This window comes from Oncorhynchus mykiss, chromosome 30 (genome assembly GCF_013265735.2).
Source record: "Oncorhynchus mykiss isolate Arlee chromosome 30, USDA_OmykA_1.1, whole genome shotgun sequence".
In the NCBI taxonomy this organism is placed as follows: domain Eukaryota; kingdom Metazoa; phylum Chordata; class Actinopteri; order Salmoniformes; family Salmonidae; genus Oncorhynchus; species Oncorhynchus mykiss.
This window is the reverse complement of record NC_050570.1, coordinates 27685349-27713090: the sequence shown is the minus strand read 5'-3', so window position 1 is coordinate 27713090 and position 27742 is coordinate 27685349. Positions and strand designations below refer to the sequence as shown.

The 27742-nt window shown below is 45.2% G+C and overlaps 1 protein-coding gene across 8 annotated transcripts in view; it reads left to right on the top strand.

Moving 5' to 3' along the window:
- The window catches only part of LOC110521652 (palladin), a 113995-nt gene extending 86263 nt beyond the window's left edge, over window positions 1–27732 (top strand). For 5 of the 8 annotated variants that reach the window (XM_036969024.1, XM_036969022.1, XM_036969025.1 and 2 more), the window contains 12 exons: window positions 15313–15984; window positions 17174–17315; window positions 17736–17837; window positions 18916–18954; window positions 20277–20498; window positions 21015–21164; window positions 21665–21753; window positions 22647–22779; window positions 24125–24332; window positions 24803–24968; window positions 25161–25294; window positions 25445–27732. In XM_036969024.1, coding sequence (XP_036824919.1) covers window positions 15313–15984; window positions 17174–17315; window positions 17736–17837; window positions 18916–18954; window positions 20277–20498; window positions 21015–21164; window positions 21665–21753; window positions 22647–22779; window positions 24125–24332; window positions 24803–24968; window positions 25161–25294; window positions 25445–25605 — 2218 coding nt within the window. In that variant the 3' untranslated portion in view covers window positions 25606–27732. The remainder of the gene's footprint in view (window positions 1–15312; window positions 15985–17173; window positions 17316–17735; window positions 17838–18915; window positions 18955–20276; window positions 20499–21014; window positions 21165–21664; window positions 21754–22646; window positions 22780–24124; window positions 24333–24802; window positions 24969–25160; window positions 25295–25444) is intronic. The other 3 variants (XM_036969023.1, XM_036969026.1, XM_036969027.1) reach the window with 3 other exon arrangements.
- The last annotated feature ends 10 nt before the right edge of the window (window positions 27733–27742 follow it).

The window sequence follows — 27742 nt, the reverse complement described above, 5'->3', positions numbered from 1 at the left end:
GAGAGGGTGAGCAGCAACGAGCAAGATGCTTTTCATTAACTCTCTGTCATGTTCAGATCATTAGAGAGAGAACAATGAGCACACACCACATTAGCACAGCCACTGTTGCTTCGTGCTTACCTCACTGCTTTAATGAAATACAGTGTTGCCATTGTTGTAAAACTTCACGAGCTAAGAACAAAATCTTCTGGAAAAACCATTCAAACCGAAGGGTTGAATTGAGAGAGGGAATGAGGGAGTGCAGAATAAGGAGAGACACAAATGATAGAGAAGCAGAGCCAGGAATGCTTTTCCTTTCTTTCTGTCTGCTTTGCCAGCCACTCACCCAGTTAATGTTAAAAGCATGTGTTGGAGTATGGATGTGTGGTTTATAGGACACAGAGAGGCAGAGATAGAAACCCATTCATTCACCGAAGGCTCTGGGAAGTGGTTTGTCTGAAGAGGAGGACTGCAGGCAAATGAGTGCTTTACTAAGGGTGGTAGGGTCTGTGAGTTTGCAAGGAGTTGTAGTGTGAGTTGATGTAGGGATGACAGTAGTCCAGTGCCGTTGCTTTATTGTGGGTTGTGTCCGTGGTGTGTTAGTGGTGAAAGACTAGGTACGCTTATATAGGCCAGTTGTGTGGTGCCACTTTTGGGGTCTGCTGGATTAGTTAGCGCAATAGTGTCCGTCAGGAAGGAACAGTAGTACCAGGTCCTTCACTGGGTTCTCTGGTTTCTAGCCCCTCCCTTCCTCTCTCTTTCTCTGGTTCACCTCCTCTTTCTCCTTCTTCCTCTCCACTCCTGCTGCTAATCTCGCTTGATGGCGATGTCTTTCCCATTCCAATCCCAGGAAGAATGTCTTGAGCCTTCCTGCGATAAAGATAAACACTCCGTCTCACCGGACAGAAAGAGGGAGACAGGGGAGGGAGAGAGAGAGGGAGACAGGGGAGGGAGAGAGAGAGAGAGCGAGGGAGACAGGGGAGGGATAGAGAGAGAGGGAGACAGGGGGAAAAGAGAGAGAAAGAGAGAGAAAGAGAGAGAGAGTGAGAGAGAGAGAAAGAAAGACAGGGGAAGGAGAGAAAGAGACAGGGGAGGGAGAGAGAGAGACAGGGGAGGGCGAGAGATAGAGCGAGACAGGGGAGGGAGAGAGAGAGAGGGGAGGGAGAGAGAGAGAGACAGGGGAGGGGGAGAGAGCGGGGAGGGAGAGAGATAGAGAGAGACAGGAGAGGGAGAGAGAGAGAGAGAGAGACAGGGGAGGGAGAGAGAGAGAGAGAGAGACAGGGGAGGGGGAGAGAGCGGGGAGGGAGAGAGATAGAGAGAGACGGGAGAGAGAGAGAGAGAGAGACAGGGGAGGGAGAAAGAGAGAGAGACAGGGGAGGGAGAGAGATAGAGAGAGACAGGGGAGGGAGAGAGAGAGACAGGGGAGGGAGAGAGAGAGAGAGACAGGGGAGGGGGAGAGAGCGGGGAGGGAGAGAGATAGAGAGAGACAGGAGAGGGAGAGAGAGAGAGAGAGAGACAGGGGAGGGAGAGAGAGAGAGAGAGAGAGACAGGGGAGGGGGAGAGAGCGGGGAGGGAGAGAGATAGAGAGAGACGGGAGAGAGAGAGAGAGAGAGACAGGGGAGGGAGAAAGAGAGAGAGACAGGGGAGGGAGAGAGATAGAGAGAGACAGGGGAGGGAGAGAGAGAGAGACAGGGGAGGGAGAGAGAGCGGGGAGGGAGACAGATAGAGAGAGACAGGGGAGGGAGAGAGAGAGACTGAGAGAGACAGGGGAGGGAGAGAGAGACTTGGGAGAGAGATAGAGACGGGAGGGGGAGAGAGCGGGGAGGGAGAGAGATAGAGAGAGACAGGGGAGGGAGAGAGAGAGATACAGGGTAGGGAGAGAGATAGAGAGAGACAGGGGAGGGCGAGAGATAGAGCGAGACAGGGGAGGGAGAGAGAGACAGGGGAGGGAGAGAGAGAGAGGGGAGGGAGAGAGAGAGCGGAGAGGGAGAGAGGGGAGGGAGAGAGAGAGAGACAGGGGAGGGGGAGAGAGCGGGGAGAGCGAGAGATAGAGAGAGACAGGGGAGGGAGAGAGAGACAGGGGAGGGAGAGAGAGACAGGGGAGGGGGAGAGAGCGGGAAGGGAGAGAGATAGATAGAGAGAGACAGGGGAGGGAGAAATAGAGAGAGACAGGGGAGGGAGAGAGATAGAGAGAGACAGGGGAGGGAGAGAGACAGGGGAGGGAGAGAGACAGGGGAGGGAGAGAGATAGGGGAGGGAGAGAGATAGAGAGCTCACTGTTCATTCTCTGTACTCCTCACCTGTTATTCTATTATATATGTGAAATGTCTCCACAGATGAGAGAGAGAGAGATGGACAGACAGAGAGAGGGAGTGACATAAAGAAGGGGGTGATTGTAGCTGGAGCAGCCCTGAACTGTTAGTCTAGTTGGAATGAGCCACACGCTCTGTGCAGCGTTTAAAGGGGGGGGGGAAGAAAATAGTCTGGTTGTGTTTTATATGGAGTGTGTGCAATTAGAACCATAAAGAGAGGGAGGTGGTAGGGTACAGACGGAGGGAGGTGAAAGAGAGGAAGATGGTGAGGTTGAAAATACATTTGGAAGTCTAGGAGAACAAAGACAGAGAGAAATTGAAGTGGGACAAGGAAATAGACAAGGAATGGAAGTTGATTAAAAAAAAGGGCTTCTCTGTTTTCCTTTGTTGTCTATACGAAAAATGTCAGGGACTACTTCTGCCAATAAAGCACCTCAAAGGATCTGAGCTAGGAGCTGAATCAAGGGGGTTATGAAATGTCCATGGAAAGTTGGGCAGCTCTCTACTGAGGAGGAGCACTCAGCCAAACCAGGGGGGGAGGGATTAGGGAGAGTTGTATGAGTCATGTGTGTGTTGAGAAGTTAGGTTGTATATGAGTTTTGTGTGTGTTGAGAAGTTAGGTTGTATATGAGTTGTGTGTGTGTTGAGAGGTTAGGGTGTATATGAGTTTTGTGTGTGTTGAGAGGTTAGGTTGTATATGAGTTTTGTGTGTGTTGAGAAGTTAGGTTGTATATGAGTTTTGTGTGTGTTGAGAGGTTAGGGTGTATATGAGTTTTGTATGTGTTGAGAAGTTAGGTTGTATATGAGTTTTGTGTGTGTTGAGAGGTTAGGTTGTATATGAGTTTTGTGTGTGTTGAGGAGTTAGGGTGTATATGAGTTTGTGTGTGTTGAGAGGTTAGGTTGTATATGAGTTTTGTGTGTGTTGAGAGGTTAGGTTGTATATGAGTTTTGTGTGTGTTGAGAAGTTAGGTTGTATATGAGTTTTGTGTGTGTTGAGAGGTTAGGTTGTATATGAGTTTTGTGTGTGTTGAGAGTTTAGGGTGTGTGTGGGGTGAATGAGGTTCTCAGAGTGGGACTGCATGGTGTTAAGTCAGCCTGTGATGTGGGTCAGGTAAATGGGTTAACTCTGGTTCTAAACCTGACTGGAGGTTTGACCTACATGCTCCTTCATGTGGAAACGGATCTGATTAAGGTCTCTATTTTCGGCTGGTGTTAAAGCGGCTCTAGTGTCAAAAGCACGTTAGTTTGCAATTTCGTCATGTAAAAACTCCCGCACTGGCATTTTCCAGCCCTAACACCAGGTTTACCTGTATTATATCAGCTCGCTTGCCCTCAGATGGACGGGTCGGAGATGTTTGAGGTGTTTCCTTAAAAACGTGATCCAAAGTGCTAATTTCAGGTAGAGCTTGTGCGCATGTGTAGGCCTACATGTGTGTACTGTCTCTGCGTGTGTTTAGTTTGGTGTGGTTTGTGTGCACACACCTGAGGGGTATACTACAAAGCAAGTTCAATGAGTAAAAACAAAACAAAACTCAGATATGTGTTGTTGAGTTAAAGAGACCATGCTCATTTGAAGCTTATCTTTCTAAAAAAAATACCAAGTTATTTCAGAACATTTAGACAAGTTAGCTGGCTAACTCAATGAACCTGTTTTTTTACTATAACCCTCAGTTTGAGGGCTTCACATGAATCTGTTGATGGAAGTTTATCACGCTCACTGGTTTATCTCATCCGGCGATCTGATGTGATGATGTCAAACATAAACATTCGGCTATCTTGCTGGGGTTGTTTGTATACTGGAATCATGTAAGCTGTTAATGCAGCCCCTTGCCGTAAACTTACCATAGAACTTCAAATGGATGTCAACTTGCCTAAAAAAAGAGCTCATTGTTGTTATTCGAAATCCTTGGTGAACAAAATCGATGTATAACTGTGTGTATAATGAATGACCCGTTACTTTGCTAGGGTACATACAGATACCACAGGGTCGACATTATTCTGCAGCGATAGAGATCATCATTAACAACTGGATCATGGGGATTTTGGCCCATATCTACACTTCCTGTCACTTGTAAAAGCCTTGGGTATTGTACCTGTTTGTGCATGTGTTTAAACATGTGTAAGTATTGCATGCCTCCCCTCTACTCCTCCTCTTGCAGTCTGATCTCACACAAACATGACATTATTCTGATCTACACTCAGCCTGATAGGTGTGTGTCTCTGAGCGACATGTCAAATGAATTCACAATTTCCTTACAGTCAATCAATCATGTCGTAGCCAGTCAGTCAGATACTAAGTCAATTAGTCACAGTCTGACGTTCGTTGTATCAGTCGGCATGTCAGACAGAGTGACAGACCAGACACTTTCTGTCAGAGATTGGTCAAGTTGCAGGTTGACGCACTGTAACAGTGATGTAATGGGGGCACGGTAATACTGTATAACGCAGGTGAGGGAAGTGTGAAACAGGTGCTGTCAGGCACAGAGAGACAACATGCACCACTGATCATACTGTACTGTATGTCTGGTCATGCTTGGGGGAGGTGACAGGGAGAGGTGTATTTGTCTATGTGATTGCAGTGGGAGTCTGGTATTTTCCCATACTCCCATTGATTTCATCATGCGTCCCTGGATCTGTTCTGATAAATTCTTGGCTCGGGCATGGTTTGGGGCCAGCATGTTGTTACCACCTTGAGGTGTATTTCCACGGTAGGACACACACATAGGGGCTGTGTTTGTTTTGGAGGTGTGATGCTGGAGCTCCGCTAGCTTGTTTGGGTATAAATAATTCCTGTTTGACAAGGACATGCTTTTTAGAAGCTGGCACAGTGACGTATGGTTAAACAATGACACGGACAGATACTGTACTCAAGTGGTGGTCAGTGACGTTTATGATGAGGGAGGACCATTTATTTTTTTCATGAGCATGGCCTTGTTTCTATTACAGCATGTTGGATGACTGTCATTCATATTCCATTCACCCAGTTAAATGTAACAGCGATAGGTTTAGGCTACTACATGATACTGCCATTTTCCCTGTACTCATCACGAGGTTGCTACAACCTAGTCTATGAATGAAAGTTTACAACGTAGGTGCACACAGGTTGAGAGAAACATTTGAGATGACAGACAGTGACACGTGGACAGACAGTGACACATCCAATACGGCCTCACAAACTCTTGCCTGCATCTAGCTTATCTAGGGTGTGATCATTAGTCCAACAGTTGCAAACAAGAGTTTCTATTGGACAAATTCAGGAACTCTTATCCATGTTTTGTTTGCTTCTGTTTAAGAAATGTTTTCGATCAGAATCGGCGGAATGAATAGACCCCTAATCACACATAAACACAGTTCACTTTCATAGCAGCCATGTTGTCTTCATTGTAGCCTCTATGCAGTCTCCTCTCACCATTTCCCTTCGTTTGTGGGCTTCAATGAACAACACCTCAGCTGTATGTGACCAGGCAAAAAAATCTTTCCAAACCATAACCGCTACACACAGCCTACATCGTTGTCCCCATATTAGCTAAAGTAACGTCCTAGTCAACATAGGTAATAGAACGAATGTGTTAGTAAACCCAGTGAAGCAGTTACACCGGCGGGGCCCCGGTGGAAATAAATTAATAAAACCAAAAGATTACCTTGAATTTGACGAGTTCCAGTGTTGTGTTGGATAGTCATAGCCAGCTAGCTAACATAGCATCCTTCTGTTGGAGCCGGGTGTTTGAGTAACTAAAAAAAAAAAAAGACAAAATCTCTCTCTATATATATCTCTCTTGCTTCTTCATTTTTTAAGAAATTAATTTGTTGAAAACTGTTCAACTATTGTCTTTCCCTTTAAGTCAACTACTCACCACATTTTATGCACTGCAGTGCTAGCTAGCTGTAGCTTATGCTTCAGTACTAGATTAATTCTCTGATCATTTGATTGGGTGGGCAACATGTCAGTTCATGCTGCAAGAGCTCTGATAGGTTGGAAGTTGTCATAGTTACTGTATAAGTCTATGGAACCAAGAGGTTATGTATTGAAGTTGTCGTGACTTTACTTTCATTAATCGGATGACTGTTATTTATCTAATCAACTAACTATGTATAATTGTTACTCGATTAAATTAAATGAATCATGTAACAATTCATTAGGATTTGGGGCACCACAAGAGCGGTTCTTTAAAGTTATCATCTCCCAAATTAAACTCTAAAGGTCTTTACATATTACATCCATAAACAGTCAACTTATTAATCATATCATTCTGAATAGTCGTAACCTCCTTGCATCTGCAAAAACCCTAGCCTTGCTTATGGTTCAGTACTACACAAATTGGTTTAGCTAGCTAAATGGGGGTACCTAGTCAGTTGTACAACTGAATGCATCTTCTGCATTTAACCCAAACCCTCTGAATCAGAAAGGTGTGAAGGGCTGCCATAATCGACATCCATTAATGGTCCAATGCTCTATCCACTAGGCTACCTGCCACCCCTTGATAACACAGAATAAACATACACACTTAATACATTAGAAACAGGTCCCTAGCGGACTGACAACAATATGGCTGCTTGTTACAAAAGACATGGAGAGGGCGAGAAAGAGAGAGAGGGACAGAAGCACTTAACGGTGGTACATTTAGAAACTACTCTCACTTATGCTTTGTGCACAAACCGCCGCCTGCTTGGAGTAAGAAATCATGAAGCTATTTACGTGGAAATGCCTTGGTTTGCCATGTATCTCTCCTAACTGGGCCTTCATGGAAAGGGGGTTGTTTGAGCCTTTTCGCGACACGTTTGTAAGGCTCTGAAAAGACGTCCCCACCCGTCTTTTACTGTTGTTCCTTTCTGCAGTCGTTCGGTATCCGGCAGCCGTCCGGCATCCGGTGATTTATTGTGTAGTCCTGAACAGAACTACAGATTTTATTCTAATTCCATTTGCACTGGAAGATGCTTCTTTGAAGATAGTCTAGCCAGCTGTGTCGATGGTTCCCAGTGGGGTGATGAGAGTAGCATAATATGATGATTTGAACAGAGTAATGGAATGGTCCCACTTAAATAAATTTTTCTAGATACTTTACTTAGGACAGCTAATCAGCCGTACCAGTGATTGTCCGGGAGTTGACTTTATCGTCTCTACCTCGTGTTGAGATTCAAAGCATCGCAGTGCTAGCTGTGCCACTAGAGATTCTGGGTTCGAGTCCAGGCTCTGTTGCAGGCGGCCGTGACCGGGAGACCCATGGGGCAGCGCACAATGGGCCCAGCGTCGTCCGGGTTAGGGGAGGGTTTGGCCGGCAGGGATGTCCTTGTCCCATCGTGCACTAGCGACTCCTGTGGCGGGCAGGGCGAAGTGCACGCTGACACAGTCTCCAGGTGTATGGTGTTTCCCCCGACACATTGGTGCGGCTGGCTTCCGGGTTAGGTGGGCATTGTGTCAGGAAGCAGTGCGGCTTGGTTGGGTTGTGTTTCGGGAGGACGCACGGCTCTCAACCTTTGCCTCTATTGAGTCCGTAAGGGAGTTGCAGCGATGAGACAAGACTGTAACTACCAATTGGATACCACGAAATTGGGGAGAAAAAATAAAAAGTGAGCTGCAGCTCAACGTCTCTCTGGTCTGATATGTTCATTCTTAACCCATCATTTTATACAGTTAGTTCAGTCAGGCTGACCTCACTCAATGGCGTGACTTGTCACTGTGCAAAGTTATACGAAACGATTATCTCTTATGGTTCCTAAAATCATGTCCCTCTCTTAACAAAAACACTTTCATAATGTTTCATATTTCATGCACATCGCATCGGATGGACACTTCACACATATAGTTAGTATACTTTCCAAGTTACTGTATTTCCTTTATAACATTTTTAATTACATCACAAAATAACACCCGAAACGTCACCAGTGGTCTCCAGATCGCCTCTGACCATTCCCAACATTCTATGTTAGAAATATTGTTCCAGTAGTTGCTTTTGAACGTGTTAGAGTTTCTGCGGGAAAAGCCTTTTTAAAACGAAGGCACATTCTCTGGCTGAATTTGGAGAGGGATGTCTGAATGTTCTATCATTGACCAGTCCCCCCCCCCCCTCCCCTGTGGGTGAGAGAGGGTCTGATTGAAGTTATTTATTGCAAAGTTGATCTGACCTATTTTGATCTCCACAGGACATAGTCAATGTACCAAGAGGAGGATGGAAGCTAACTGTCCTCCGGCTACCACATGATGCTACCCTGAATATATTTAGTATAGTTTTATCTAAAAAGGATAACTTTTTCAATGTTTTACTATTTTCATTTTTATGAGATTCACTGAGGATGATGGTTCTCCCCTTCCTCCTCTTAGGAGCCTTCACTGCTGTACTCACAGACAAACACTAATATAAGTCAAACTTTCTTTACTTCCATTGTGGGAAAATGTAAACCTGTTGTTCAGACATTTGAGTGGATCAACAGCTTTTCACTTACACATTGCTGGCTTGTATGTACACATCATGCAGAAGGAAGCTTAGACTCTTGTTGTTGTTTATAGAAGGAACCCACCTCCTTATTGGCTGTTTACACTCAACTACTTCCTGTCCTCCCATGGTCACTTCCTGTGGTTAGTGAGTGCTGCTGGCGGAATCCCATAAACCCTCTCCCATCTCTCCTCTCCTTCTCCTAGTCAACAAACCAGTGGCCAATCAAAGACAAGCTCCCCTTCCTCGCACCCGAACAAGTTAGGTCGTAAAACCCAGCGATGGCTCACAGCTTGCTTGTGGTAATGTTAGTCAGTCTAATTGTAGAACCGCCTGTCTGTATGGACCCGAGGCCATCATTGTCCAGGAAGCACAAACAAGCGACTGTGTGTAAAGATGACCATTATAGACATGTTGATTAGAGAGAGCATTGATTAAAGACAGTATGATTGGAGTCTACGGAGGAGAGGCAGCCGGTGGCGATCACAGATTGGAAACCCTCTGTAGCTGACTGTTGGCATGGGTTGTTTCTGTTTCAGCTGGCTCTTTCTGACTCCTACAACATGGTCTGTTTCAGTTTGCTCTTTCTGACTGCCACAACATGGTCTGTTTCAGCTTGTTCTTTCTGACTGCTACAACATGGTCTGTTTCAGCTTGCTCTTTCTGACTGCTACAACATGGTCTGTTTCAGCTTGTTCTTTCTGACTGCCACAACATGGTCTGTTTCAGCTTGTTCTTTCTGACTGCTACAACATGGTCTGTTTCAGCTTGTTCTTTCTGACTGCTACAACATGGTATGTTTCAGCTTGTTCTTTCTGACTGCCACAACATGGTCTGTTTCAGCTTGTTCTTTCTGACTGCAACAACATGGTCTGTTTCAGCTTGTTCTTTCTGACTGCTACAACATGGACAGTTTCAGCTTGTTCTTTCTGACTGCTACAACATGGTCTGTTTCAGCTTGTTCTTTCTGACTGCCACAACATGGTCTGTTTCAGCTGGCTCTTTCTGACTGCTACAACATGGTCTGTTTCAGCTTGTTCTTTCTGACTGCTACAACATGGTCTGTTTCAGCTTGTTCTTTCTGACTGCTACAACATGGTCTGTTTCAGCTTGTTCTTTCTGACTGCTACAACATGGTCTGTTTCAGCTTGCTCTTTCTGACTGCTACAACATGGTCTGTTTCAGCTTGCTCTTTCTGACTGCTACAACATGGTCTGTTTCAGCTTGCTCTTTCTGACTGCCACAACATGGTCTGTTTCAGCTTGCGCTTTCTGACTGCTACAACATGATCTGTTTCAGCTTGTTCTTTCTGACTGCTACAACATGGTCTGTTTCAGCTTGTTCTTTCTGACTGCTACAACATGGTCTGTTTCAGCTTGTTCTTTCTGACTGCTACAACATGGTCTGTTTCAGCTTGTTCTTTCTGACTGCTACAACATGGTCTGTTTCAGCTTGCGCTTTCTGACTGCTACAACATGGTCTGTTTCAGCTTGTTCTTTCTGACTGCTACAACATGGTCTGTTTCAGCTTGTTCTTTCTGACTGCTAAAACATGGTTTGTTTCAGCGTGCTCTTTCTGACTGCTACAACATGGTCTGTTTCAGCTTGTTCTTTCTGACTGCTACAACATGGTCTGTTTCAGCTTGCTCTTTCTGACTGCTAAAACATGGTCTGTTTCAGCGTGCTCTTTCTGACTGCTACAACATGGTCTGTTTCAGCTGGCTCTTTCTGACTGCTACAACATGGTCTGTTTCAGCTTGCTCTTTCTGACTGCCACAACATGGTCTGTTTCAGCTTGTTCTTTCTGACTGCCACAACATGGTCTGTTTCAGCTTGCTCTTTCTGACTGCCACAACATGGTCTGTTTCAGCTTGCTCTTTCTGACTGCCACAACATGGTCTGTTTCAGCTTGCTCTTTCTGACTGCTACAACATGATCTGTTTCAGCTTGCTCTTTCTGACTGCCACAACATGGTCTGTTTCAGCTTGTTCTTTCTGACTGCCACAACATGGTCTGTTTCAGCTTGTTCTTTCTGACTGCTACAACATGGTCTGTTTCAGCTTGCTACATGGTGTTCTAAAAGACCGATTCAATTAACTTTCACTCAGACAAGCTGTGCCTGACCCCGTTAAGCTCAGCGATGCTGCTAATGTTCCCATGTAGAAACTGGAAAGTTAAAGCACCACCAGAATCCTTTATAATTGACATTTTACTATGAGGGTAATGTGAAGAATGGTTTGTCAATCAAACGTTTCTTCTAAAGTTCTCTTTCATTGTGTTCCATGTTAAATCATTTACACCAGGAACCAGGCCAACTCAAAGTATTTTTCAAGATGAGAGAGAGAACATTTAACAGCCTGGCCTATTTGGACCTCTAAATGGAGGGAAAGAGAGAGGAGAAAGGAAGAGAGAGATTTAACGGTAATGTACTGTTACAGTCTGAAATGACAGGGCAGAGTTCTGCAGTTTTTTCACACTGGAACTGAGAGTTGTGTGGGCCAGTTGCCTCAACTCGGTAAAGCACAACACTGGGCCGTTGTCATGGAGATGGAGAGCAGGACGGCTCCCTCTCTCCCTCCCTGCAAGGCCCCACTGCACCGCAAGACAGATAGGAACAGACTCTCAGAGGAATGGAAGAAAAAAAGGAATTAACTCCAGCCTTTTCAGCAGTTTCTGTCATTTCTTTAGCTACTCACATGAGAGATAAAACGTTTTTATTTTGTTTTACCAAGCACCAACTCTGTTCACAAACCTTTTAGAAGTTCTAAATAATGTATGTTTTGGTTCTTGTCCCCAAGAGAGTCAGACTGGCATCTATAGAACAGGCTGTTCTGAACAGCTATAAGAAAATGCCCCTTTTCAGACTAAACAATGGGAGGATTTATGTGGAGATGGGAAAGTACTGTAAATTAAAAGGCTGTATGGCTATAAGTGAATGCTATATGCTAGAATGAACATCCACCTCTTTTAAATCTCCTTTTAAGAGTGGTTGATTGGGCGGAAGGCTCCTCTCTTTGTTCCCAGAGTTGGTGACTAAATCAAGTCAAGAGATACTTTATTATCCCAATGATTTGTCTGTTGGCTCATTCAAGCCTAATAGACAATCCCTGTTCTGAATCAGTAGAGAAAAAGCTTGATTGAGAGAGATGAAATAGATTTCGGAAGTCATTTCGTAAGTGGATGTTGGCTGGGTAGAGCTGGCTGGAGGCTGGTCTGGTCAGGGCCATGGTGTCAGCCAAGGTGGCCCACTCCTTTTGTCAGACAGACCAGGCACAATAAAACCACTGATGCAGCTACAATATTACACAGTCTGACCCTCTCACTGACAACCATAAAAAGATCTGAAGTTTATGGGCTGTTTTAGAGTTTAGGAATATTTAAGATGATACTATCTGACAAAATGGTAATTCAATTGAGTGGAAAAATTCGAATGAAATTGTCAGATTTCATAACGTAGAATACAATTGGAAAGTTAGTCATTATGCGGAAAGAAGGACAAATGAATCTTAATCATGTGAGTGCCCTTTTGTAAAATAAGCAAGGGGAATTAGACTGTACTAAATGTGGAATTGATTGACCATGCTGGGAGAGAGAGAGGGAGAGGGAGAGAGGGGTGCACATCAGTTGTTTTGGGGAATAATGAGCTGCGATGTTTGTTTGGAAGTAGCTGTTCTATATAAAGAAGGAACACCTTTTAAGGCAAGAAGATGATGTCAGTCGGTCACAGCTGGCCAACATCCACTCTGCCTCCCAAACATACTCAGAAAAATTCCAGAGGCAGGAGTAAAAACACCAGGGCAACTTTTCAGATATATTTAGTATACTCAAACTGGGCTCCTAACATTCTCTAAAATATACCAGGCAGGCTGGAAACCATCAGGTGGGTTATTACAAAAATGCAGGCACGCGGACAAACGGTTTGTCATCGAAATCATTTCATGCGCAACTCACACACGAAGGCTGGCAGTGAAGGAGAGAGAAAGACAAGGCGCTGAGGAAATAAAGCGCGTTTCCACTCTGCTTGAGCGAGCGAGCGAGCGAGCGGGCGGGCGGGCGAGGCGAGAGCTTCTGCCTTGCGCTGAGAGAACCCAGCCAAAAAAGGACAGAAAGCGCCACGGAGGAGTGGAGGCCAGGGCTGCCGCTCTCAGGAGCTGCCAAACAATTCCTGTAAAAGTGCTCTTTTGGTGGAGGCTTGGATGTCCGACATTGCTGGGATATTAAGAGAAACACATAGGGAAAGTAGACACGGCATTATTTCAGTTAGCTATTTCACGTGCTATTTTTTCATGTACAATAGTCTACACCATCACACAGGTTATGACAGGTTGGAGTGATTCGAATAATGAGTGTTTATTTGGGCCTGGAGTACTACTGTTGCTATGCTACTAATGAGGGGAGCATGTGACTGATCTCAAATCATGTGGGATATCTGTCTCATGGTATTTTCACTGTCAGTTCTGTCATTTTACTGTAAAATGTTCATTACCTTTGTTGTGCTCTTCATATTTTTTGAGAGAGAGCAGAGGCTGGGGAATGGGGGACTTATCCCCTGGAACCTCAGACAGAAATGAAAAATGTCCTGGTTATTCAGCATCTGAAACAGATTCTGAGAATTTTGTCCTAGTGAAGTCCTGATGACAAGGCATGTAGCTGTATCTAGACTCTTCTATCCAGGTTTTCTGATGGACTCACTACCAGTCACAGACTGGGCCATTAACATTAAGGTTTCTAACATGGGGGTTTTATAGATTTCCCCAATACCCCTTCTGCTACCCTGAGAAGATAACTCAACCACGTCATATGTGTTCTGAAGTTCCCACTGTACATTCCCGTTACAAGCCCCCAGACCCAAATAAAATATTTCCCCATTATAAATTAACACATTCAAAGCAAGCAGTGGACATAGAATGAGTCTAGTTTACTAGCCCCTCTTTCTTTATTCCATTCCAGTCATGTCATCCACCCCCTCTAGGATCAGGAACCTCCTTGAGAGCCTTCGTTTCCCCAGCCAACTGATCCCCGACCAGGCCAGTCGTGATTTGACAGTGTAGGAGGGCTCTGTGTGTGAAATCCTCAGCCGGCCATACCTCTATGACAGAATACAATGCTGCATAATTAGGATTCACCCCTGAAAACAAGACATGACAGAGATGTGTGTTTGTGTTTATTTTGTTTCATCGCACTGCAGTTTAACCCTTTAACTGTCACACCAAGAAATAGATATCAGAAAAAACATTTTACAGTCTTGTAATTTTCAATTTTATACAGAATTAGTACTGAAAATGTGGTCATTTTTTTGCTAATATTCACGTCCGGGTTTTGAACCATATTTGAAAAAATACAGGACTCCTATGCTAAAAGGCATTGGTTGAGATGTTAAAATATGCCAAACAAAATTAATATGTTTAATTTAATTTAAAATTGTACTTTTTGACGTGGCTGTCGACAGGCTGGCCTTTTAAGTCTTTATGTAATGACTGGTAACTCACTATGCAGAGGTTTCCTCCCCAGAACATCACTAATCAGCACTTTACACACACACACACACACACACACACACACACACACACACACACACACACACACACACACACACACACACACCGTGGCAAGGTTGGCTAGCTGAATTAACCACACCTCATGGTACACTGAACCCTCTCAACTCAGGCCTGACAGGCTATCAATTCCAGGCTGGTGTAAAAAGCTCAGTGTAATTCCTGAGTGAGGCCCTTGGATGGCCCAGTGCTGAAGTCATCCCGATAGCTCTGTGTGTGGTTTTCAACCACTGACAGTAACATCCTCACAACGCATCCGTAACATTAGAGCAATGTCTCGGCACGACTGGGAGGCTCATTCTCTGTGTTTGCTGTTTTTACAATCACAACCTCTTTAATTTGTCAACCGTGGTTGTGTAACTAGAGAGTGAGAGACGGGTAATGGGGTATTGTGTCAGTCAAGGTCAAAATGGATTACAGCCGCATGCTTTTCTAACATTTTTACAACGTGCCTGTAACCTTAGCAGCGTTATCTCATCCCCTCCAGCGTTCTAGTGGTGTTGAGAGGATGTTGAGTGTTACAGGGGTATGTGTGCTATGTTCTGATTGGTGACATGGGGATGGAAAACCACTACTGTTAGGCTCTACTGACCCTGACACAAAATACGTGGACACAGTATGGAGTCTAGGCCTTTACTGTAGGGATTCCATTGGTCCGGGAAAAAAAGAAGGCCTGTACGGAATGCTTCTGATCTACTGGTGTGTGTTCCTGCTTTCATTTAGCTCACAAACTTTTAAAAACATTGTCCAGTTTTGTTCTGCAATAGTGTTTAAAAAAATATAAAAAAATTACTGTTTGGCATGATCATTCAAAGTGACCCCACTGTCCAGCAGTCATGTTACTGATGATGCCTATGTTACTGATGATGCCTATGTTACTGATGATGCCTATGTTACTGATGATGCCTATGTTACTGATGATGCCTATGTTACTGATGATGCCTATGTTACTGATGATGCCTATGTTACTGATGATGCCTATGTTACTGATGATGCCTATGTTACTGATGATGCCTATGTATCAACTTTCCTTTTAGGAACATAGAACAGTTGAAGCAGCTGCACGATCAGATTCTATTGGAACAGCAAGAAGCAGCCAATTGGATCCAGCAGCAGGAGCAAGAGCAGGAAGTCCCACTTCTGCTGCAGCAGCCCCAGGAAGTGTCCTCTCCGCCCTCTCCTCCTCTTCCCCCTCCTCCCTCCTTCCAGGAGCTGGAGAGCAGCGCCATGCAGACTAGCACATTCAACTACGCCCGGCCCAAGCAGTTCATTGCTGCCCAGAGCCCCGGGGGGACAGTCCCTGTGGGGGGCTACGTCACCCAGTCCTCTGGCTCTTCTGGATCCAGCCTGCCCTCACCCCTCTCCCCACCCACCTCACACAAACCCTTCACCAGGGTCACCCTGCCTCCCTTCACTAAGGGCAGCAGCATCGGGTCTCAGTCCCCATCCTCTCCCTCCTTCCCTCCTCCACCCCCTCCCTTCCTCAGCAGCAGCATGTCTTCTCCATCAGGCCCCAGCCAAGACTTTCCCCCACCCCCTCCTCCACCCATCTCCTCGACTCCCCCCTTCTCCCCCGGCCACTCCAGCAGCTCTTCCCCCTTCACTTCCATGCCCCAATCACCTGCTGGCTTCCTGGCCTCCGTCCTGCCAGCCACGCCCACGAGCCCGTCCGTCAACGCCCTTGGCCTGCCTAAAGGGAATGGGACTATGTGAGTATCCTCAATGTTACTCAGCTACACTGGCTCTAGACACAGCTACACTGGCTCTAGACACAGCTACACTGGCTCTAGACTCAGCTACACTGGCTCTAGACACAGCTACACTGGCTCTAGACACAGCTACACTGGCTCTCCATGGGGCAGTACCCTATACTTTCAGGCCAGTTCATTCCCCAGTCAAATGGTTGTATAGCATATCAGTCAGTAGGTGACAGCCTGCGGCAGGTCTGTCTCTATGGAGCCAGGCTGGCTCTCCCTCTCCCTCCATTCTCATCAGGACAGCCTGCCACCTGGCAGCAGCTGGAGGCTGGAGTTCTGCTGCTAGATGGAAGATGGCCTGTTTAAATTCTTATTCAGCATATTTACAACCCAGAGACCAGCCAGGGGCTCGTACAGACACTCAGAGAGCACCGTGTCTCTCAGTGTCCTGGGGTGTGTAAATGTGTGTGTGTGAGTTAAGAATATTTGCCCTGTCATCTGAAAAATATACACAATGACTTTAGAATGAAGGGTGTGTCAAAGTCAAATCAACATCTATTTGAAGGGTTTATGCAAAGCTGAGATTTCAACACACACTACTGGGCATTTTCCAAAACACAATAGTGTTTCTCAAGTCAAGAAACCCTACCTTCTCAGGCCAGGCCTGACTATTTAGTCGGCTGCACCCAGAGTGAGCTCGGTCATGTTTATTTAATTGATAGAGATCTGGTGTTGTGTAGATAATCCTGGCTCTGGTTCTGCTTGATGATGCCTGGCCTTCTGGAGAAAACATCCACTGTCAAACACGCTCTCCCCCTTCCCCTTTAAGGCAATTCCACATCTCCTTCCTTCCCTCGCCCTCTTTTTCATCAAGCCCTCTCCTCTGTCTGTTTTCCCCCTCACCGGGGCATTCCTGCAGCAGGGGAGAGAGATAAGAGGACTCTGTCTGGAAGGCTGCAGTTGGACATGTTCAGATAAGGGAATGAGAAACAGAAAGAAGTGGCTTATTCTGTCTCAATCAAGGGTTCAAATAACTCCTAGTCAGTCTGACACACACACACACACACACACACACACACACACACAGCATATTGCATATCATGGCTATGTGATCTACTGTAGAAAGAAACAGCAGCCACTGTTGACTAACGGTCTGATGTCCCATGTTCTAAACCCTACGTCTGTTGTTGTGTTCTGTCAGCAGTGCTTTCCCCCGGAAGCAGTCCAGAGGAACCCCACGCCTGGCCTCTGACTCTGACATCCAGGGAACCAAGGATGCTGTCATTCAGGACCTGGAGAGGAAGCTACGATTTAAGGAGGAGCGCATGAGCAATGGACAACAGGTGTGTGTTACAGAGTGCCTTCACAACACTGTAGATGACTGTGTGTTTGTAAGTAAGTCGGGAATTAAGGTATTGCTGTAACATTATTTAATACATATTATTAACTAGCGGTCCATCATGTCAAATATCAATCAAATTTCATTCCCAACCATTAATACATGCATAACTAAGTCACAGATATGTTCACAGACCAGCGTTTCTGCTGATGTTAGAACAGGCCCGGTACTATAGTGAGTCCAAAAGAGCCTTTTGACTTGGAGAGGACAAAACATTTCCCCCCCCCCCCCCCCCCCCCCCCGTGTCATCCATTTCACAAGTGTATCTCAGGAAGACTGTATCTTATTAATATCTGTGACGAGTGTGTGTTGCTGTTGCGACTGACACACTAACCCCGGCTGACCCATTAATCGGTGCTTCCAGAGGTTAACCTACGAGGAGAAGATGGCTCGCAGGCTGCTGGGGGCAGACAACGCAGCCACAGTACTAAACACACAGCAGCAGGACCAGGAGCCAGTCACACAGGTACGCTGCTGCTGCAACTATACCAGGAACACGCACACACACACCTGGACAGGTATACATACACAGCTGGACAGGTATACACACACACTCACTTGGGCTGGACTGGACAGGTGCAGACTCACACACTACTCACAGAGTCACAAAATACTTGTCTAGGATCACCGCCTCTGTGCTACACTGTAGTATTGCGTGTGTGTGTGTGGCATACACACCTACATTAGTCATATTTGTCAGTCACACCGCTTCACTCAGAGTCGGTGTGCAGGGTTACTGAATTTCTGAGTCTATTTTTCCATCTGAATGCTGGCCTGTGATGTTTATTATTGAAAAAGGCTATATTATATTTTGGCTACACTGGAAACACTTTAATTTAAAGCATGCAATGAAGCTTTGATATGAACAGAATACTATCCTACAGAACCCTCTTTAAAAACACTCTGTTATTAAAACTGGCAGACTCCACAGTGTTGATACGGACGCAGTTGGAAATGAGTTGAATGTAGCCATTTGTTCCCCTCAGAAACATTAAAAAGCTGTATAGAACTGTGAAAGTCTCAAATATAGACTACAGCTACACAGATTAATACAGCACATAGTCTTAAAGAACACACAACCTCATTGCAGAACACACACCTAGTTGTTGCATTGACTAAAGTCAAGCCTCAGTGCCAAGTAAACAGAGTTTGTCCTCACACAGCTGCAGACAGTGGCAGCGGTGTTTTGTGGAGGTCAGGGCTGGTCTGTGCTGCTGTGCTGTGATGACGTTGGGCTCTGGCTGCCTGGAGGCCCATGGGACTGAGCCTGGTTCCCTGTCTGATAGAGATTGGCTCTGCATGGCTCTGGGCATTACTCTGCCTGAGGCTGTGAGTTTGCCTGTTCCAAACCAGAGGATATGTGATGAAAATATGTGTGTTTTGTGGATATGTGAAATGGTATAAGACTTGACAATGTTACACACTCTTTCATGAGTTGTGGTAAGTGCACGCCCACGCCCTCTTGGTGTGTGATTGGACCTCAGGTCGTGACGTCATACAGTAACACAGAGGCAACACCTCATTATTATTTTATGTCTTCGCAGGACTCCAGTTCATCTGATATAGAATCGGTCCCTCAAAAGGTTATTCAAGCCTCTTTTTCTCTCTCTCTCTCTCTCTCTCTCTCTCTCTCTCTCTCTCTCTCTCTCTCTCTCTCTCTCCCCTTCTTCTCCCCCCTCTTTCTCTCTTTCCTTCTCTCCCTCTCTCTTTCTCACTCACTGTGTGTGGTCACTCCCCGTGCTTAAGCCATTCAACAAAGCCACACTGATAATAATTCTATCAGATGTGCTCACACACACTTTGACCGTAACAGGATCAGGGAACCTGCAAATGAACTGATAAGGATAAAGACAAACATACATTTGACAAAAAAGCAGATGGGAAAAAGTTAATTCATGGTTCTGTTAAGGTCATTGTGGTGGTTCCATATCTTTTGACTGCCTGTGGTCTTCAGTCAGAGCTGACCCCATTACTGACCAATACTGTTTATGAGAAACCCAGTAAGTATGGCCAAGGCTTTGTCCCTGTGCATGGCTGTTACTTTTAATGTATATGTTGATTCATTGACTCTCGGTGTGTTGATTGGTCACTTTTGATGTGTCAATCAGATATTGGCGCCTGCATGAGCTTGTTTCCAACACGAGACATGAGATGCTAAAATGAACATGGTCCACTGTCATCAGAACTATGGGTTACACCCATAGCTGTGCGTGTGTGTGTGTTACGTGTCACAGGACCTATATACTTGTCTCTTGTTTGTGTACGTGCGTGAGCGAGTGAATGAGAAACAGAGAGAAACAGAGAGAACAAGAATTCAAGGGAGATAGGGGAGGAAGAGAGAGAGAAACGTTTGCGAGAAGGAGGAGAGACAGGGATTGAGGGAGAGGCAGAGAAATAGATTTACACTTTGGTGAGCGTTGGCAACATACTCCACTCCTCCCATTACCAAAGCTTTGCCTCCCCTTGAGATGTCATAACCCTTCAGCTGTGTCTTAGGCCTGTAATTATCAGTCAGTCAGTCAGTACACTCTACTCTCCAGATGTTGCCTCTGCCGCAACAGACTGGGCCAGGATGGTGAGAGATTGAGATTGAAAGAGAGAGGAGGAGGAATTGAGAGAGAGAAGAGGAATAGACAGAAAAGGAGGGAGGAATAGAGAGTTGACAGGAATGGCTGACGGGAAAAGGAGAATCTTGGTTTTCCGTAACTCACTGTTCTTGAATGAATGAAAGGATAAATCGATGCATGCATGAGTGACAGAATGTTCTTGGTGGAGTGTGCTTCTTGTTCATCTGATTTTTCTGTGACCCCGTTCCTCTGTGATTTCAGGCTCTTCCTGTAATAGTGATGCTCCTTGAACTCCGTCTCCCAGGGTTAACCCTGCTCCCTCTCTGTGTGCTCTGCAGGAGTACAAGGTGTCCAGCTTCGAGCAGCGCCTGATCAGTGAGATCGAGTTCCGTCTGGAGCGCTCCCCAGCGGAGGAGTCTGACGACGATGTGCAGCATGACGAAGACTCTACAGGCCAGGGGGTGGTGCCATTCTTCGACAGCAAGCTCAAACACTACAAGGTGTTTGAGGGCATGCCCGTTACCTTCTCCTGCAAGGTCATCGGAGACCCCAAGCCAAAGGTCAGAGGTCACACAGATCCCAGAGTGATGATGTGGAAATATAGTGGACTGATTCATCGTTGGTCTCGTATACCAGGACGCCGTATTTTTGATTGTATTTAATGTCAATATTATCACTGCTACACTATTTAGTTATAGTGTATTGTTGTATGCTGAACCTATTTCATGTACTGCCATATTGTTCTGATAATGTGGAGTTGATGATGTGTGGTGTTGTTAGTAGGAGGTACATGTACAGTTATAGGGGCGTGGCCTGCCGTACTAACATCTCTGAGTCCGCCACTGCGGGCAGCATCAGAGGGCCTCTGTAATGACTGGGTGATGACAGGCATCAGATGAAAGGAGAGATAGAGGATGGAGGGACTATAATATGATGTAATATAATAATATACCTCCCTTCCCTCCCTACTCCTATTCACTTCTATAGGTCATTGTGTCCCCTAAAGATCTACTGGTTTAAGGATGGGAAGCAGGTCATTGTGTAACTCTGTGTTGTGTCTATCCTGTCCCCTATAGATCTACTGGTTTAAGGATGGGAAGCAGATCTCTAAGAGGAGTGAACACTACAGGATCAGCCGCGACGCTGATGGAACCTGCAACCTCCACACCGCCGCCGCCTCATTGGACGATGACGGCAACTACACCATCATGGCTGGTAACCCCGAGGTGAGAACACCTGACCCACCCACCCAACACACAAACACACACACACACACACAGGACCTGACTGATTCACACCCAATGTAGAAAACTCTGCACAGACTTTCACACCAAGTTGTTTCACACTAATCTACTGTACACAAGGGACATACACACACTGTATCTATGGACACGCACATTATCAGGACCAAACCGCTTGGCAGCCAGTGGTGCCGTTTGGCAGCCAGTGGTGCTGATGCTGTTAGCAGTCATTAGTTCTGGAGAATAATAGCCATGGAGAAGATAAGGGTCTCCAGCCAGCAAGGGGAAGCAGGCGTTGAGTGAGACAGGAAATCACTAAAGCCTTCATGAGGGTCGAGAGTTCATGTACTGTTGGCTGTCTGAGAGCCTGGCCAACTTCAACACATTGTACTTCCTCCCTGAAGTGTTGGGTTTTAGTTGAGTTTGAGTATGAACAGTCATAAATGTCGAACAAACGTCTCTCTCTCTCTCCCTCTCTATCTCAGGGGAGGGTGAGCTGTACAGGCAGGATGATGGTCCAGGCAGTGAACCAGAGAGGGAGGAGCCAGCGCTCTGCACCTGGACATGTTCGCAGGTACAGGAAGACTACAATACCTGACACAGAAGGAGACTACAATACCTGCATCGCAGGAAATGCAGATGAGCTTTATGATTTACATAAATTCACTGATAACCTACACTGACACACGGTTATATGACCAGTATTGAACTTTTCATGTAGCCTACTTTTGGCCAGCCTAACCACCGGTCAAGCAACATTATTGCCTAAATGTTCATATTCACAATGATACCAGGTGTATGAACATCAATTCCAAACTACCATGATTATGACATTTTAAAAGAGTTATGTACAGTATTGTTGATACTAGAGTGTGTTAAATCATTGTGCTGACATTTTTATGTGAGGTGAATAGTGTAGCGTGAGAGGGCGGAAACACCTGTTGGTTCTGCTCTGTTAGATTGATAGGTGTAATATTTGTTCTGCATAATACCTGTCCCACGTATAATAACACACCCACACCCGAACGAACACACACTCACACACACACACACACACACACACACACACACACACACACACACACACACACACACACACACACACACACACACACACACACACACACACACACATGCATTACGGAAAGCTGATCTGTACACAGACACTCCCAGATAAGTCCTTCATTTGTCTGAGGGAAGCTTTTGAAGATATCCATCAGTACCTCCCTCTCCCTTTATCTCTCTCCTTCTTACCCTCTCTCTTCCCCTCGCTCCGCTCTGCACAGCTCGGGTGTATTTACACTGTGTGGAGGGATGGCGATGTCATTGTTGTGATAGTGCAGGAGGACAGGGAACGCCTGGGGTCATGACCCACCATAGAGTTCCAAAACGGAGAGACAGGGTGCTGGTAGTGGGAGTACTGGGTTCTGTTAGGTGTAAAATTATTGCTCTGCCTCCCTCTCTTAGACCTAGGTCTCGGTCCAGGGACAGTGGTGAGGAGAACGAGAATATCCAGGAGCGTCACTTCCGCCCCCACTTCCTGCAGGCGCCCGGTGACCTCATCGTCCAGGAGAGCAGGCTCTGCCGGATGGACTGCAAGGTGAGGCCACGCCCCCTTAACACTGAACCCACCTCTCCTTGACCTCTTCAACTACAGCCACACCTTTAGGATGCTACCATTATAGGCCTGGTGTTTATGGAGGACTGGAAACGTTTTCATTACTAGAAGCAGTGCAGGTTCAAAGAATTCCTAAAAGGAACATTCCAACTTTCCAAAATGAACCCTGGTGTTCAACAGTAAATCATAGAAAATGGGGGAAAGCAGTGCAGATCCACCCTCTAATTGTATGTATGTGTCAGTGATGAGGAGTGTCTGGGGGCCTGAGGAAGGTGTCCTCCCCATTAATTCCATATACTGGGGAAGAAAAAACTGCGGGCTATATATTTAATTTCTTCTTTCATGATGAATGGCTCAGACAGAGCGCAAGAGGAGGGGAAATCCTGGGGTCATTTTGCTAGGATTACGGGGATCCCTCTCTCACTCTTTCTGCAATTCTGTCTCTCTCCACACTCTCCTTCCCTTTGTTTTCTCTTTCTCTGTCCGTCCCCTTCTCTCTTTCTCCCTTGGTCACTAATCCTCCCTGTGCGGTCAGACCGTTAGAAAACTATGTTACAAAACTGTAATACAACCAAACAGCACCATACACGGATTTCACACGCTATAAAAAGACTCTCTTTTTATACTCGTCCAAAAAATAAACACAGTGAGTCTCCAATGTCTTGGGGCTCTGAATGTCAATTATATTTATAGACTATATTTATTTCCAAATCGTTTGTGGGTTTCCAAACTTTCCATGCCAATAGTGTCTCAACTACAGGAATTGTTCTGCAGTCAGGCTGAACCATGTTGTTCAACCAAAAATGTATAAATTCTGCACTCAATACAGTCAAGGCCGGACACACACACACACACACACACACACACACACACACACACACCACACACACACACACACACACACACACACACACACACACACACACACACACACACCACACACCACACACCACACACCACACACACACACACACACACACACACACACACACACACACGGGCTCTACTGGTCAGACCTGAGGGAGGGAAGGTGTGGGGTATGCAGCGGGTGCTGAAAAGAGAGACGGGTCCTTTTAAAGGCCAGGCAGTTCTCATGAGAAAACATGCAGGCGACCGGGAGACTCCAGACAAGCAACAATAAAACACGGCTGCTCTCACTGCAGACAGAGACGCACCATATTACTGTACTCACAATGCAAATATATACCAGCACATATACACTGCAGATAGAGTCATGCTCCATCTAGATTCAAATCATCACATCACTGTATAAATAACACAATGTGATAAATGAGTCATTGAGTATGTGTTGTGTTCCCCCATCTAGGTGAGTGGCTTGCCTACACCAGATCTGATCTGGCAGTTGAATGGTCAGACCATCCGACCTGACTCCGCCCACAAGATGCTAGTGAGGGAGAATGGCGTACACTCATTGGTCATCGAGCCTGTGTCCAGCCGCGACGCAGGCATCTACACCTGCATCGCTAGCAACCGCGCGGGACAGAACTCCTTCAACCTGGAACTCATTGTCGCAGGTAGACACCCATACAGTACATAGATGTATAAGTATAGACAGATGAACAACATTAAAACATTGTCACAGGAAAGTACCCATAATCTGTGCTTGACTTGGACTGAAATAGGTTCCTGTACTTATTTTGGGTACCGGTACTGTTTATATTTAGGTATATTTAGAACAGGAGCTCCACAATATATTTGAGCTACTATTCTATAAGAGGAACAGGAGCTCCACAATACATTTGAGCTACTATTCTATAAGAGGAACAGGAGCTCAAGCAGTAGAACATTTGAGGTGTTGGTACTCAGCTCCGGTGAGCTCCTCCTGCCCAAGTCAAGCACGGGCCATAATATTTTAGATGTCTTTTCAGATATAAGGGCACTTTGTCTATTTTTATTTGTTGATGCAAATACCGTAATACTTACGTCACAATACGTCATAGTTTGATTTACTATTGACTGACCGTGGTCTCTCTCTTGTCTCCAGCCAAAGAGATTCACAAGGCTCCTTCGTTCATCGAGAAGCTGCAGAACACTGCTGTTGCCGAGGGTAACCCTGTACGTCTGGAGTGCCGTGTGTCGGCTGTCCCCAACCCAAAGATCTTCTGGAAGAAAGAGAACGAGTCTTTCACTCACAATACAGACAGGATCAGGTAAGTCAGCTCTACCATTCACCGTCAATGGCTTGTATTATATAAGTCCAATAACAGTCAAAGGAAGTAGTGTAGCAATATTATTGGTAAGCAGCCTCTTAAACTGGACCTGCAAATTATAGAGATATTGATGATATGACAATAGTTGGTGAAACTCAGTCCTGAGGGAGTGTGTTGAACTCTTTTTCCCAGCATGCACCAGGACAACTGTGGCTACCTGTGTATGATCATCCAGCCAGCCATGAAGGAGGATGCTGGTTGGTACACCGTGTCAGCCAAAAATGACGCTGGCATCGTGTCCAGCACCGCACGACTCGACGTCCACAGTAAGTCCCCCAGACACCAATGTCTTTCTCTGTGTCCACACAAACCAACTGAATATTATATACCCTCCAAACACACAGGACCAAATGTAAAAGGCTAAATCACTGTTACTGTCTCTGTTCTCATCTCTTCCACCTATGTTCCGTCCTCAGCTCAGTGGCAGCAGCCCAACACTCCCAAGCCTAAGAAGGTGCGTCCGTCTACGAGTCGCTACGCAGCGCTAACAGAGAGAGGACTGGACGTGAAGGCAGCCTTCTTCCCTGACTCCAGCCCCCTGCAGCCTGGAGGCCTGGTGGAGAGTGATGACCTGTAGAGACCAGCGGGGTTCACACACCCCACTCAACCCCCTAATGCCTTAAAACTGACCCCCAGTGCTACAAGCACCAACCCCTGTTCTCCCCAGACATATAGGGGTAAATGTAACGCCCTCCATCTGAGGCGTATTACGACAATCCCACAGATACTATTTTGGAAGATGGATGACGGGCAATGTGACACCCCATAATATCTCAGTGTCAATGAAACATGGATCCCAACTTAGGATCAGATGGGGTGGCAGGTAGCCTAGTGGTTAGAGCGTTGGGCTAGTAACCCAACTAGTAAGGTTGCTAGATCGAATCCCGAGCTGACAAGGTAAAAATCTGTCGTTCTACCCCTGAACAAGGCAGTTAACCCAATAATTTGTTCTTAACTGACTTGCCTAGTCAAATAAAGATTTAATAAAAATATAGTTCCGTTTTATCAACCATAGGAATAGGAACTACCATAGGAGCCAGAGGAATCTATCCTTGGTGGCCATTGAAGTTTGTTTGAAATTCTGTGGTCCATTAAAACAATAAATTGGTTTCTGATAATGGGTGGTGGAACTGAAGAAGACTTGAATGTTGGTAAATTAGTTCTCAAAGTAACACTACCATAACCACACAAGGGGGTCACCTCTTAAGTGCCTAAGATATCTCTCACATGAACTCTTTGTAAAAAAAAATATATATATATTTTAAAGTCTAAAGTAGTGTTATTATGCATGTGACAATGGTGCCATTTGTAATGCTCTATCTAAATGGATGCCTTACTTATGAAATACTCCCCCAACAAAGGCACCAAATTATAGGGGTAGAGATATATAGAAACGGGACAGACTTTGGACTCAATGTAAAGGTATGGAAAGTCCAAAGCATGGGAGCCACACGTCATGTTTCCCTGGACTGTTGAGAGACGAAAGAGAGACCGCAAAACACAAAGTTGTTATTTTATATGGTTATCACAGCATAGTCTTGGCAATATAGCACAACATGGATATAAATAGTGTCTGGTTTTAGTTATTAATAGCACAATACCATAGATATCAGCATTGTCAGGTTCAACATTTAGCACAAATACCATCGATATTGCACAAGGACTTACATACTTTTTTTCTTGTTTTTTTTGGTCAGGTCAAAATGACCTTGAAAGTTCAAACTATTTAGTGATGAGATGAGTTGTGAAAAAGAGAATGTTGGCTGAATGACTCGGACACCGTTGAGAGCTCTCGTCGTTACCATGGTAACTTCAGTGATTGATTGATGGATAGAGAGGGAATGACTGGCTAGGAGGTACTGGTGTGTGAAGGTTGACTGTAACAGGGATAGGAAGAGGGGTTATCCTTGGCCAGGATGCCCAGGTGATCAGTCTCAGCCCAGTGACAACCGTCACTTCAACGCTTGTGAACTGTGTGATCCGTGAGTGGAAGTCAAGGACAGAGGAAAGCAAGTTTTTTGGAATAGAATTCACTGTAGATGACAGATGATAAAGAAGAAATGGACTATGTTGATGATGAAATGATGGTGTTGATGATGAAATGATGGTTATGACTGATTTTGGAGATCAGTTATTTTCTTTGGTTTATTTTTTAAGTTTAAAATCTTCAGACGTGAGACAGTCCTAATAATGGCTTCAGGTGATTGATCACACACCACAGATTGCTTTATTTTTCTATGAGAAATCTTTTCTTCCCAAGAAACTTGACATAAATTATATTAGTGATTTTTTTCTCTCTCAAATGTTCAATGACAACATAATCCTGTCTGTATTAAAATATCACACTTTTTGAAACAATGTATATTGCCTTAAAAGATCACTTGGGCCTATTTCAGTCACAATGTCTGTCCATGTTTTTATGAGGCACTTATAACAAATGACTATTATTATTAATTATAGCAAAGCTGTCAAGGGAAAAGATATACACAGAATTGTATTGAAATAAGTAATGATCTATTTTCTCTCACTACTGCATTATTAAATAGGCTTCTTTTGCTGTATCTGTTCACAGCATGTTTCATCCTGCCATTACTGTGATCAGTCACAATCATATAGGACACCTTTTTGATTTCTATGCCTGTATATGGAATGTTCTCATGATATTACATTAGTTTATGAAAGATAATAAAACAACCTAAGTGTCTAGAGGTACT